Source organism: Cucumis sativus, chromosome 4, assembly GCF_000004075.3.
Source record: "Cucumis sativus cultivar 9930 chromosome 4, Cucumber_9930_V3, whole genome shotgun sequence".
NCBI lineage: Eukaryota > Viridiplantae > Streptophyta > Magnoliopsida > Cucurbitales > Cucurbitaceae > Cucumis > Cucumis sativus.
The window spans coordinates 3,606,996-3,620,993 of NC_026658.2; the positions used below are offsets into that span (position 1 = coordinate 3,606,996).

The 13,998-nt window shown below is 32.5% G+C and overlaps 2 protein-coding genes and 1 long non-coding RNA gene across 3 annotated transcripts; 2 read left to right on the forward strand and 1 right to left on the reverse strand.

Moving 5' to 3' along the window:
• Nucleotides 1–44: 44 nt before the first annotated feature.
• On the reverse strand, nt 45–2,802 carry LOC101223204 (peroxidase 72). The gene is made up of 4 exons (XM_004146443.2): nt 2,472–2,802; nt 1,193–1,384; nt 907–1,072; nt 45–697 (listed from the first exon to the last, which is right to left on the reverse strand). The coding sequence occupies exons 1-4, from the start codon at nt 2,724–2,726 to the stop codon at nt 282–284; spliced, it is 1,029 nt and encodes a 342-aa protein (XP_004146491.1). The 5' UTR covers nt 2,727–2,802; the 3' UTR covers nt 45–281.
• A 5,155-nt stretch (nt 2,803–7,957) lies between these two features.
• Nucleotides 7,958–9,636, forward strand: LOC116403490. The gene is made up of 2 exons (XR_004216257.1): nt 7,958–8,255; nt 8,709–9,636. It is a non-coding gene; the product is annotated as an uncharacterized LOC116403490 (long non-coding RNA).
• A 611-nt stretch (nt 9,637–10,247) lies between these two features.
• LOC101218844 lies at nt 10,248–11,559 on the forward strand. The gene is made up of 2 exons (XM_011654509.2): nt 10,248–11,174; nt 11,264–11,559. Exon 1 carries the CDS (start codon nt 10,501–10,503, stop codon nt 11,161–11,163), a length of 663 nt encoding a protein of 220 aa, XP_011652811.2. The 5' UTR covers nt 10,248–10,500; the 3' UTR covers nt 11,164–11,174; nt 11,264–11,559.
• The last annotated feature ends 2,439 nt before the right edge of the window (nt 11,560–13,998 follow it).

Sequence of the window (13,998 nt, forward strand, 5' to 3'; positions counted from 1 at the left end):
AGCTACCCACACAGAACATAAATGGTTTCAAAAGAAAAAAGAAGAAAGGAAAGAAAAGCTATCAAATTTATTAAAGAAGAGCTGAGAGATACAAAGGAACACAAATAGCCCAATACATTAACTTTCCCATGGTACCAAATTGGATTAAAGCAGAACTCAAATCTTTAACTTGAAAAACAGAGCATAAAAACATTGAAGAATTTGACTCCAAAATAAAAAAGAAACTTTTCACACCCAATACATTGAAACATGATCTTCATCTTCCACAAGTTATTATGTTCCTATTTTCTATTAACTTTCCTGCAGTTCTTTCTGATCTCTCCTCTTGAGCCAGTTAGAGGAGTAATGTTTCCCATCTTCACCATAGACTTTGCAAATTGCTCAAAAAACAACTCAGAATTCTCTGCATATGTTTTCACCAATTCTGCTGATTGCAAGTTCTTTGTCAACAGAACTTCATCTGAGTTCAGCAAACCCTTTGCAGCTAAAAGATTCTTAAAGTAGTAGTTGTCAAACTTGATGGGGCTCACAAAGTCCAGGAAGAACAGGTTCTGGTCACCACCTGATCTCGGGCATCGTTTCCGCAACTCGGCAGCGTATGATGGATCGAGAGAGGGATCAGGCTGGGCATTGCCAGATTGGTTGTAAAGACGTTGCCTGAAGCTAGTGCATCGGGAGTTTCCAATGGTGTGGCTACCTGCAGTGGTCAAAAGTTACAATAGTATCATTGACCTTTCGTAAACGCGTCAAAACTATTTAGAATTTAAGGCATCTATCTTATGAACATTGTGAGGTCTCTTGAGGTCCCTTGATCTCTTTTTAACGTGAAATTCTCAAGGACTACTGCCACACTATTCCAAGCCTCATTTCTGTTATATGGAAGCAGAAAAAAGTGATAAATTTTACCTGAAAGAGCAACAAGATCAACTATGTCAAGGCCTTGTCTCTTGAACTTGGTGAGAATGGTTTGGAAAGTGTTGTTAGGAGCAGGAATGTCATTATTAGAGCCACTTAGACTTGCTCCTCTTGAATCCCTTCTTCCTAATGGAACTTCCCAGCTTGGTCCTCCAGTCTTTTTAATTTATACAAACAAAACAAATTATAACAAACACTCAATCTCAAGCTTAATTAAACAGAAATTATATGCAAAAGCAAAAGCAAAAAGAACAAAAGAAAGAAAAGAATGAGTTACAATGACAGTGGAGTCTCTGGCAGCAATGGCCAAAATATCAGCACAAGAAACAGTTTGAGGACATTCTTTCTCCAAAGCAGATTTGATCTCATCAATCACTTCAAATCCTCTAGCAGAGTTTCTGTTTGGATTTGATCTTTTCTCACTAGCTAGTGTCCCACTGCTATCTAACAATATTGAACCATCACAACCCTGAAAATTTTAGTTTGTTTCTTGTCAGTAGCTATTAACAAACCTTCTCAAATATAATAATGGACAAGCAAGCATGGTAATTATCTTAATTCCTTCAAATACATATTCATTTTCAACTTTAATACAAACCCAAAATCTTATGGGGTGATGTTGTTTCAACTCTCTAGTCCAGAATATAAAGAATTAATGAAGATGGTTTTTTAGTTGTTAGGCTCACACAAATTTCTTGGGTCTAAACAAACAATAGAATTCACAGCTCCATACTACCCTATTTTTACTATCCTAAATCTAAATACTCCTAAAATATGAGAATGCTAGACCCTCTCAACCATAGCTTTTATATATATATACATATAGTTTACATTTTTGTATTGTTTGATAATCTAGGCCCATTTCATTTATTGTTTTTCAAAAAAAAAAAAAAAAAATGCTTGTTTTCTTACCAATTATTTAACATAATTTCCATAACTTTTAACTACACAGTAGAATTCCTTGGTAAATTTTAGAAACAAAAACAAGTTTTTAAAATTACTTTTCTTTTTCTTCTTGTTTTTAAATTTTAGTTTGACTTTTCAAAAAACAATTCCAAAGTGTTTATAAAAAGAACAAAGAAATCACTCAAGGAAATTATGGCTTTATAAGCTTAACTTTTTTATATATAAAAAACCAATAACTAAAAATCAAATAATTACAAAACAAAACATTAATTTTTTTTGTTACTATTTTTACAAATTGTGTTTACCTCCTCCTAATTTCTCAACTTCCTATTTAAAAAGTTAGAAATTAACTTGAATTCTAAAAAATCGAATAAATGGTCATAGTTAAATAAACTCAAATTTTAGAGCAATACATAATTCCATGCTCTCACTCTTATATAAATTTTCTTTTTAAGAAAATGTCAAGATTTTACTTAAATGTATAAAGATTCTGCAACATACGGGTGTCACACGACATACAATGTATTCAAAAATTTTCATAATTTTCAATCCAAAAACAAGAGTCGTAGTTAAAACCAATAATCCAATTTTAGTGAAAATGTTTATAATTAAGGGTTAATAAAAAAGAGACTTCTAGTTTACGCAATAACCTTAACAAAACAATCATGGAAATGAAGCCTAAGCAAAGAAGCAGCAATACGAGCTTCCTTTGCAAAAGCCTTAGCCACTACGTATTTCACTATCTCTTGAGCTCTTGGACATGAATGGTCATAAAACTGAGGATACAAATAGTAGCCGCCACCGCCATTGCCACCATAGCTGCCACCGCCAATCTTGTGAGAGAAAGTAACCGAAGCCAAGCCAAGAAAAGCAAATACAATAAAAGAGCTCATAGATTGAGCCATAGTAATCTTCTCTTCCAGAAAACAGTACACCCTAAGAATTAAGGAAACTTAAAAAGGCTTAATTGGTACAATGAAAGATTAGGAGAGTTAATTTATAGGACACTTTGTGGAATAGTTCTTCTCTAAATGGATTTTAATCCAAATTTTTCTTTTAAAAACAAAAAAGGTTGGAGTTGGTAGCTAACTACTAATAATAAAGCTTTAACGTAGCAAAGAAATAAAGGGCTTTTGGAGTTGGTAACTTAGGTCTCTCTTTTTTTTTAACTTCACTTTAAACTTTCATGCTTTTAATTTAATTGTAATTAATTAATCTAATTATGGAAGGATTAACAAAAGCCTCTCTTGCATTTGCTTTTCCTAACAATCATCATAACATAGATATAATTATTTTCTACTTTAACTTGCCTTTGTAAAATTAACAACTCCTCAAAAACACATATATTCCACATGTGTTAATTTATTTATTTTACTATTTGTTATAAATCATGTATGCAAAAAGTTTAATTGATTTGGAAGTTAAGATATCTTTTTCTTAGGTTTCCTTTCCATAGATAATTCTTTTCTAGAAAAAAGTAATTTTAAAAATTGTTTTTTAAATAATACACAAAATTAAACAAAGTTAATCTCCAAGTTTTATTGAGATTTTTTTGAAAATTTGGTAGTGTAAACGTTTTCTTTAGTAGAAATTAATTAATGAGTGAAGTAACAATTTTAAGGCGTAAAAGATTATAATTTAGGTATCAAACAACTATATATTAAGTGATATATACAGTCTTTTTTTAAAATTAGATAACATACATGTTGTTGATCAAGAAAATCAATTAAAAAACACACAGGCACGTGTAAGTTACTAGAGGAATAAAATTTGAAAGAAATGTGATACTAAAGTGAAATAAAATTAATTTGGCTAGGGCTCTATAAGACATATTATCTCTCTATATCCATCAAAAATCGAGATCCTTTTTTTAGTTATATTGGGATCATGTAGCTTCCAATCTTCTTTTCATTGATTTCTTGAATGGTGCTCTTTCACTTCAAACCACCTAATTCCCTTGATAATTAATTGGATTGTTAGTAAACTATTTGGTATATGTTTTCTTTCACTAAATTATTTGTATGGTATTTAAAGGTTATTACTTAGGCAAAAGAAATAATCTTAAAAATTTCCCAAAAAACACCTTGAGAAAAAAGTAGAAACACTAAAATATGTTTTGTAAAAACAACTCCAACTAATTTAATATAAACAATTCACCCACAAATACTTTTACTTTTATAAATTTATTTGTTAAACACACTACTTTCAAAAGCAGTAAGAAATACTCTCAATTCAATGGTGGTACCCTTCAAATTTGTAAAGTAAAATAATTGATTCCAAACTTTGTCGTTTGGTAAAAGTACTATTTTGTTTTATTGAGACATTTTCTCAAAAATATAGTTTTAAATTTAAATTACTTGGATTGAAATTGAGCTAATATTAAAGTAGAATTGATTTTTAAAATTTTAAAAAGTGAGCATTGATTGGGTAAAAAAAAAAAAAATTGCTTTTTGTAACTTTGGAAGGCAATAATGAGATATAATTATTTATGGTTGAAAAGGAGAGGCAGATTCAACTACTTTGTTGAAAAACCTAAACCACAAACCAAAATCACTTTTTTTTTTTGTCTTCGTATTTGAATATAATTATTTCAAAATACTATTTCTCTCTTTGAAGTTTCAAAGTTAAAAAGGTAAAGTTGGAATATTCCCACCCAGCTATCACTTTTGCAAAACAGATAATATTATTGAACTAATCCAACCAAATTCATTAACCCTTTATGTCTTACCACTCCTAAATTTCATATTACCAACATCCCTGCTACCTATGCTCTTTTCGCTTTACAAGTTCGAATATCTTACGTTCACTTATTAAACTAAAAAAATCAAAATAGTCATTTTTATATATTCTAAACGGATAGGATTAAATCAATTGCCGTTTGAGTAATTTAAAAGTTTGAAATAATTTGGCGAAGAGAGTACTCTTTTTCTTCTTTAAAATTGTTCTTATAACTAAAGACAAGAATAAATTGACTCTTTATTCATATGGAAAAATTAATTGACTTTAAGAAAATTACAATTTAAACATATTTGTATGGTATTAAATTATCGTCATTTTTTAGTTCAACATCCTACATTTGAGAGACGAAACAACTCACATTCAAACTTTATCGTTAAAATATCCATGAAAATATTAAAAAAGAATATCTTTAATGCAAATATAATAATAAACAATAATATACTTTTTCTAAAATATTCATCCACATTTTTAATAACATTTCTCCATTTAAAAATGTCATTTTTTAATTAACGTATTTATTTAATTGGGTCAATTTAACTCTAAAGGTTTTAATTAAACTGTCAAAAAGAAAATAATAAGAAATGATCCAAATTTTGGACAACAAGAACATAGAATGAAACCTAATTCTAAATCAAGAAGAAAGAGACAAAAAGATAACACCAAAAACCACAAATTATTCAATACTAAATAATAATAATAATAATAAAAAGAAGAAAATAAAGAGTCAAATCAAATTATATAAATGAAATTCTCTTGAAACAATAATTCATTACTAACTATGGCATAATTCAAAGTGGTTTGATTTGAACTTCTCCATTATGTATCAGTAGAAGTCGAGTCCAAACCTTCTCCATTGATTTGTAGGTAAATTATTATTATTATTATATTAATGGCAGAATGTTTTTTAAGTTAAATATATATATATATAATTATTGTCCATTTTTCTATTAATTCAAAATTGGATTAAGAGATGTAGTTATTGAATGAAATGTACTTGATAAAGAATGTGTGTATTATTTTTAATTTTTTTAGATTTTAAAAAAATAAATTATCAAATAATATGAAACAAAAAGAAGCCTAAAGTTAGCTCAAATGAAATCGAGGCAATTGGTTCATTTATTTTATTATCTTTCTAGAATGACAAATTTATTCAAACTTCAAATTTTGTAGTCCCTAGTACGTCAACATGGATGTTAATTAATCTCATATGAACAACTTTATGGAAAGAATAAGCGTAGCACAACAGCTAAGATAGAACCTTTTAATTCGAAAAAGATCATGTCACGCTCGTTTGATAAATATATATTATATATTATTATATTTCTATAGAAGCTTCTTTATTTTTATATCAATTGAGACAAAAGATTCGATTAAAACTTCTTTGCTTTGCCTCTAAGTGATCCTTTAGCCATAAATTATGGATTTTCAAATCGGATAAGGACATTGCACATAATTTTTAAGAGGAAAAGGTGAAGAATTTGTCCTACCACATATTAGACTATTCGAAATTAATCCCTTTTCTTTGCTCTGGGAATAACATCAATGAAATTATCTATTAATATTGATTAATTATGAAATGTTAAAGTATAAACTTTAACTCTTACACTTTTAAATGTCTAAATTTAGTAATAGATATGGTTAACTTTTACTAGAAAATTCAGTTCTTACATGTCTCACTTCCAGAAATTTTATGAAAAGTTTGTTTGAGAGTATAAGAACTTCAACGGGCCAAATCTTAAACTACATAAACCAAAATGGTGTTTAAACTTTAATAAAATGTTATAGCACTCTATCATGGAATGATTCAGTTTAGGTATTGTACCAATACTACTAAGAAACAATTTGAAACATTTTGAAACATTTAGACTAAGCCATATAAACCATTGGATAAATTATGGTTTGAGATTGTAATGTGTAGCAATTTTTGGATAATAACAAGTATATAACAATACTTTCAAAAATTGCAAAGTCTATATATAGACATGTATTGTTTATCACTAATACAACTTCCACCTATTGTTTTTCAATTAAGCACTTGGAGATAGAGATTCAAGTCATTCACCTTTTGATCTTGTGGTTTGGAAGGATAACACACAAAGCACATATAGTGAAAATAAGAAACAATGTATTACAACTTAATCTAAATGTAAATCAAAAGTTTTATATGATACGTAAGGTAAAATGGTTCATCCGAACTTGACTTTGGTGTCAAACATATATTAGGAAATTCTATTTCTTCAAATGACATTTCTTTTTTGCAAAGAAAAAAACCTCTTTCCCCTCCCAGGACAAAATCAAGAGTTCATCGATGGAACATATTTATTATGTCTATATATAAATTTTTAATTTAATAAAGTAAACCATAAATATCTCATATAACTCAAATATCTCAATCATATATGATTGAAATGTCATATAACTTAACTTTTTAATTTAAGTTAGGAATTGAAATGTCACTCACTTGCATTATATGCTGACAAACACCCTCGTTCTTCAGTGTCAATCGGATTTCATACAACACAATTGATTCATCATCACATTCCTATCCAATGTCTTCTTGCTTCAAGTTTCAAACTATTGTTCAATATCATTAGGAACTATGGGGACTTCACGTCCACCTCGCACGTCCACCTCGCACAAGAGGTAAATTACGATCACAAAAATGCCGCCATCTTTTAATAGTCGGTGAATATTGATACAAAAGACTACTTACAACTAACAACCATAGGATATTGTACATCCAACTATGCAAAATTGTCAAGTATCTTATGATGGTCTCTCCAAATTAGGGGTGAGCATGATAGATCGAAAAACTGATCTAACCAAACAGAAGACGATTGTTCGGAGACAAAGAGAGGTTTGGTTGGTGTCAGATTGAGAAAAATTCAAACTGAATAACGGTTTCTAAAAATTTGCTTAAATCGATATAAACCAACCAACAATCGTATTGTACTCTTTCATGGTTGGAATTGGTTCGATATTTCAATAAACTGACCATAATCAGTTCGATAACAGTTTAGTTGGAAAACCAACTCAGACCGATCGGTGCTCACACCTACCCCAAAAAATTTCTCAAGGTTTGGCTACTTAAATCATCGGAAAAAGCGGTCAATGTTACACATCCAATATTCATTACCCCAAGACATTGTAGACCATTCACCATATAGCATCGGGAACCAATTTCTTATGACCACAACTCTGGTGCTCTAAGCATTGCATACAACATGAACTATTAAGGGAAATTGACAAAAATAGGCCAAAAATGGGGTATAAATAGAGTTTTAGGATTGATTGTAGAAAAGTTGAGATTTAGGATAAATTGGAGGTGAAATGACGAAAATACCCTCTTTTAATTTTAATTCACATTTGCTCTTCTCTTCTTTTCCAACCCCTCTCTCTCTCTCTTCAATGTCATTCACCTGAAGAAAAAAAACAGAATTGCGAACGCAGCCTTCTTCTCCTCTCCTCATAGATTACGTAAAGGGAAAAAAAAAAGAAGAATCCTTCTCTTGCAGTCTCATAGATTACGTAAAGAAAAAAGAAGCATTTCTCCTCCTTCTCATAGATTATGTAAAGGAAAAAGAAAAAAGAAAAAACTCATTTGCGATTCTTCTCCTCTCTCAAAAGTTTGTCAACTTTCCGCTTTACTCCGGTGTCGTTCATCATCTACTCCGGCGAACATCTCACGCATTGTGGTTTGTTTTAATTTTTAAATCCGAATCTGAATTGTGTTGTGTTATATGTATATATATTTTTGCATCTTAAATGTATAAATCAAATATTATTTTTTATTGTTTCAAGTTGATTTAGGGTTGATTTAAGGTTGCTTTATAGATGTTTCAAATGATGTTAGCAATTTATCATTATTATTATTTTATCTCGCAAACATCTGGTAGACATCTCGCAAACATCTCGCAGACATCTTGCAGGTTCTTAAATTGAAATGTTTAATCTGAAATGAATTGATTTAGGGTGACTTTTAGCTATTGTTTTTTGTATCTCGCAATATCCTAAACATTTTGTAGCTGTCAAGATCGTAAACATGTAGGGTGTGACTATGCACGTTTTATTTAGTATTTACCTACTGTTTTTTAATAAACTTTGTTTATGTGATATGTCAAATGCTAACTTCAAATCATTTTTTGCAGCAATTGAAAAGTATAAGGTGGTTTAAGGATGTCACATATTCCCATGTTAGTGCGTTACGGTGGTATGTGGGATGAGAGGCGAAGAAAATACGAAGGAGGCATGTTAAAAGGCATCGTTGTCAGTAAAGAAATAACACATAAAGATTTACAGGCAGAATTATATGACCTTGCAGAAGTTGACCCTTCAAAGTTCGACGTAATGATAAGATGCATATATGAGATAAAAGTGGAACACGAAGCTCCTACATTTGAGTTAAGCAATGACCGTGATTTGAAGTTTTATCTTCTTAGTGAAAATCCATTAAAGGTCCCTTTATACGTCTCATTTGAGCCTAAAAGTAATCAAAAGCAAAAAAGTGTTAAGCAAAGATTACAATTCAGTATCTGGCAGCAACCAAGCTCATAACTTAAACCCTCATCCTCCAATTGTAATGGATACATTAAATGAGAATGAAGTCCATGTTCGTGAAGTTGAAGTTGGCTTGTGTGATAACGTGATAGGGACCACTTCGGCTATATGGGAATCATATGAGTCATATGATTCGAAAGATGAGACTTTTACATGGGAGCCAGTAGAGATGAATAGTGAATCATTTGACATCCCACAACATAGAGATGGTCCTACAAAAGATTGCAAAGGAAAATCTAAAGTTCGTTACAGCTCTTCTAGCCAAAAGTTGAAGACAGACATGAATGATTGGTCCGAAGAAAGCTCTACAAGTGAGGAGTTTGATGTAGGACAAATATTTTTTTCCAAAAAAGATTTGTCAATGAGATTAAGTGTCTTGGCAATGAAAAAAAATTTTCAGTTTGTAGTAAAAAAGTCTACAAAAGAGGTTCTCTTTGTTAGATGCATTGACAACAAGTGTGGTTGGAGACTGCGAGCGATGAGATTGAAGGATTCAAATATATTTAAGATTAAAAAGTATGTCAAAGTTCATTCGTGTTCTCTTGACGTTTTGAATCGTGACCATAGGCAAGCAAAATCTTGGGTGTGTTGGAGAATTAATAAAGTCAAAGTTCAAGGGAGTCGGTCGCGTCTATACAAACCGCGTGATATCATAGAAGACATGAGGCAAGACTATGGCATAAATATGAGTTATGAAAAAGCATGGCGCGCGTAGAGAAAATGCGTATGAACGAGTGCGCGGGTGTCCTGAAGAGTCATATAATCTATTGCTTAGATATGGTGAAGCTCTCAAACTTGCAAATGTAGGTACAATATTTCACATGGAACTTGAAGATAATCGTTTCTTCAAATATCTTTTTATGGCTGTTGGTCCATGTGTTCGAGGATTCTTAAACTGCATTAGACCGGTTATAGTCATGGATGGAACATTCCTTAAGAACAAATATCGGGGTCAGTTGATAGTTGCTGTTTGCTTGGATGGTAACAATCAAATTTATCCTCTTGCCTTTGGAGTGGTGGACAGAGAAACAGATGCTTCAATACAGTGGTTCTTAGAGAAATTGAAAGGTGCAATAGGAGAGGTGCCTAATCTAGGCTTCGTGACAGATCGAAAAACATGTTTTTCTAAGTGTATTGCATCGGTTTTTTCCCTCCGCATTCCATGGACTTTGTGTCCAACACTTGACTCAAAATTTGAATGATAAATACAAGAATGACACTATAGCTACTTTGTTTTACAATGCATCTAGAACATACCGTGAATCAACGTTCTCAGAAGCGTGGAGAAGTATTCTTGCATTTCCTAATGATTCAGGAAAATATTTAAACGATGTTGGAATAACACGTTGGTCTCGTTTTCACTGTCCAGGAAGACGATATAATATGATGACAACAAATATAGCAGAGTCCATGAATTCTATACTGAAAGAACCTAGAGATTTGCCTATTGCTTCATTCCTTGAACATGTTCGAGCTTTGCTACAACGTTGGTTTTGGGAGCGTCGAGAAGAAGGCATTAAAGTGACGTCTACATTGACTAAATGGGCAGAGTTAGTTCTACAAAAGAAACAAGAACGAGCTTTGACAATGAAAGTCAACCCAATTGATTGTTACCAATTCCATGTTAAAGATTTAGATAAAGAGGAGGTCATAAATCTTCATACTCAAGAGTGCACTTGTAAGGAGTTTCAAGCTGAGCAACTACCATGCGCACATGCCATTGCTGTTGCACGGGATCGCAATATAAATGTTTATAGCTTATGTGCTAACTATTACACTAATGAATGTTTGTTGGCAGCATATTCGGAGGCCGTCTACCCAGTTGGGAATCAGTCGGAATGGAAGACAACCGAAGAATATGTACATATGACTGTCTTACCTCCGAAAGTAGTCAAAAGAGTTGGTCGACCGAAGAAAAAGAGGATTCCAAGTGTCGGTGAAGCACCAAAATTGCATAAATGTGGTCGATGTAAAGAAACAGGCCACAATAGATTAACGTGTACCAATCCAATTTCATACATCCAGAAGTCGAGCATACAAGATTAGTACCCGTCTTGGTACGTAGTAATAGTTTTATACTTGCTTGGTTTGTGCTTGCGTTGTTTGCATGATCACGATGTAAAAAAGGTTCATTTTTTTAATGCAGGTGGAAGATGCTTATAAAATTGTGTCCTGTGTTGTTTGCAAGATCACTAAAGTCATCTCACTGACAATTCTAAGTTGAAGACTTTTCTTCTGCAACTTCAAGACTTTCCTTCTCTTTTTTTTTTATCCTACAGTGAACTGTTTATAGAATATTTACTCCTTTGGCATTTCAAGCTTTTTGAGAAAGACTTGAAATCCTATTATGACAATATTGTGTGCTTTAGAACTCAATAAATGCTCTCCTTTTGCTACTGCAGTATTAATGATGCAAATCTTGCTGATTACTTTTAGTTTTTACATTCATCTTCAAGGTTCAGCCTCTGTTAGTTTTTACAAGGTTCAGCCCTTGCTGATTACTTAAAGGTTCAGCCCTTGCTGCATTTGAAGCCTCTTGCTGATTACTTAAAGTGTGCAGTAGTAATAAATGCAAAGCTTTTGCTACTTTTAGTTTTTACAAGGTTCAGCCTCTTCAAGCATATGAACCACCATTTGCATGAAGGGCCTTGTAGATGGAATCTTAGTCGTGCAGCGAAGTGCGATCCTTACCACTTTGACTGCGTTCTCCACTTTGATATGCTGGGATCTACCATCTCTTTCAGATTACCTTTTAGATATCTCATTCTGCTTTCCTGTTGTTTTCCTGGCAGTTGTCTTAGAAAATGGGCTTCTTTTATGTTGGTACTTCCATTAGAACAACTCCAAAGCTGCAAAGAATAATGTTTGAACAATCCATGAGAAGTAAATAATATTGTGTGCTTTAGAACTCAATAACTGCTCTCCTTTTGCTACTGCAGTAGTAATGATTCAAATCTTCAAGCATATGAACCACCTCTTCAAGCATAGTAATCTCAAGCATAGTAATCTCAATGCAGTAGTAATGAGTTGACTCTGAAAGTTCAGGTAGTAGCAAGACTGAGCTAATTTTAAGTAATGTATAAAGCCGGCTGGTTAACAGCAAAGGTACAGAACAAGACACAGATCAAAATGCTGCTATTGGTAATGAGGATCAATTGTTCGTACATAAGATGTTTTTATAATGAAAACCTGCTACGTGAGGCTATATATAAATCAGTTCCGCAGCCACCATAAACCTCTGCTCCACCACCGGTAACACATCAAGAATGTCTATATAAAAGTTCTGCACACTTTACAATTTTTCACCTGCATTGTTGTACATTATATAAAAGTTCTGCACACTTTACAATTTTCCAAGATAATGAAATAAAAATTGCATACCAAAAAACAAAAATGGTCTTCATTCCATTATATAAAACTATTTATGTACATAGTTTGGAACATATACAATTCCTTCAAAAGTTGAAACTGAAAGTCAATACATGGGATTGTTGGTCCATAATTGAAATGCCAATTGTTTTCTAAAATATGACATGTTTTCTTGACATAATGTAGCTACATCTAAACCAGAAGCTTCATATTCGAAATACTTAATTGTAAATACACCACAATCACTATTGTTGCGTTGAAGTGGAATGGAGTCGACAATGACAAGTGGCCAAGGTTCCTTGTGTGTTGATGATCCGCCTCTCCTAACAAAGAATCCAGTAGCATCGAGCAAATTTGGCACCATCTCTTGAATTGGCTCTAATATGCTTCTCATATCTTCGGCACTCGTCAGCGACGGAAGCGAATCCCATACCTTAACTTGACAACGTACCAAGTCCAAGCATAATAGAATCCAATGATTGCCATGGATATTGAATGGAGAGTAAATGTAATCAACATTCAACAAAACAAGTTTAGCAAGTGTCCCAAGATATATGTATATATAAATATGTGCATAGGAAGTAAAGTAACATACCTGTAACGCCTGCGGAAATCCCATGACAGTATATTTTGTCTTAGTTGATTTATTCTTTCCCTTGGCATGTTGCATGTCCAAGGCTCGTTTTAAGGCAGAAAGTGTACGTCCAAAAACCAACCCTCCCCAATCGTAATTGTTAAATGTGGTCCAATCATCTGCAATCCTAAATAAAGTTCGGTCCACTTTCGTCCGCCTATCTTTTCCTAACAATGACATCTCTATAAAGTAAACTAGAGCTAATTTAACTATGTCATCGTCATCGTCATCCCCCTCGTATTCCACAAATGTGTCCTCTAAGTCACTTATATAAATACACTCTTATATTGGGACTTCTACTCAAAATTTTGGAAGGTGAGAGATAGGTGCTGATAGGTGAGAGATGATGGAAAACTTCAAGGCAAAGTTGCTAAGTCTAATACAATTGCTAACCCTATAGCCTTAACACCTAGAAGACTAGCTAAACATGCATTCTAAACGGTTTAGGAAGTTAACACTCTTATATTGGGACTTCTACTCAAAATTTTGGAAGGTGAGAGATAGGTGCTGATAGGTGAGAGATGATGGAAAACTTCAAGGCAAAGTTGCTAAGTCTAATACAATTGCTAACCCTATAGCCTTAACACCTAGTAGACTAGCTAAACATGCATTCTAAACCGTTTAGGAAGTTTACACTCTTATATTGGGACTTCTACTCAAAATTTTGGAAGGTGAGAGATAGGTGCTGATAGGTGAGAGATGATGGAAAACTTCAAGGCAAAGTTGCTAAGTCTAATACAATTGCTAACCCTATAGCCTTAACACCTAGTAGACTAGCTAAACATGCATTCTAAACCGTTTAGGAAGTTTTACACTCTTATATTGGGACTTCTACTCAAAATTTTGGAAGGTGAGAGATAGGTGCTGATAGGTGAGAG

Excerpts from the sequence above, each read along its gene's own strand:
- LOC101223204 (XM_004146443.2), bottom strand. The coding sequence starts at position 2,726 with ATGGCTCAATCTATGAGCTCTTTTATTGTATTTGCTTTTCTTGGCTTG. Across the intron at positions 1,385-2,471 it reads TCCATGATTGTTTTGTTAAG|GGTTGTGATGGTTCAATATT; the intron begins GTTATTGCGTAA and ends TAAAATTTTCAG. Across the intron at positions 1,073-1,192 it reads CCAGAGACTCCACTGTCATT|ACTGGAGGACCAAGCTGGGA; the intron begins GTAACTCATTCT and ends TAAATTAAAAAG.
- LOC101218844 (XM_011654509.2), top strand. The coding sequence starts at position 10,501 with ATGATGACAACAAATATAGCAGAGTCCATGAATTCTATACTGAAAGAA.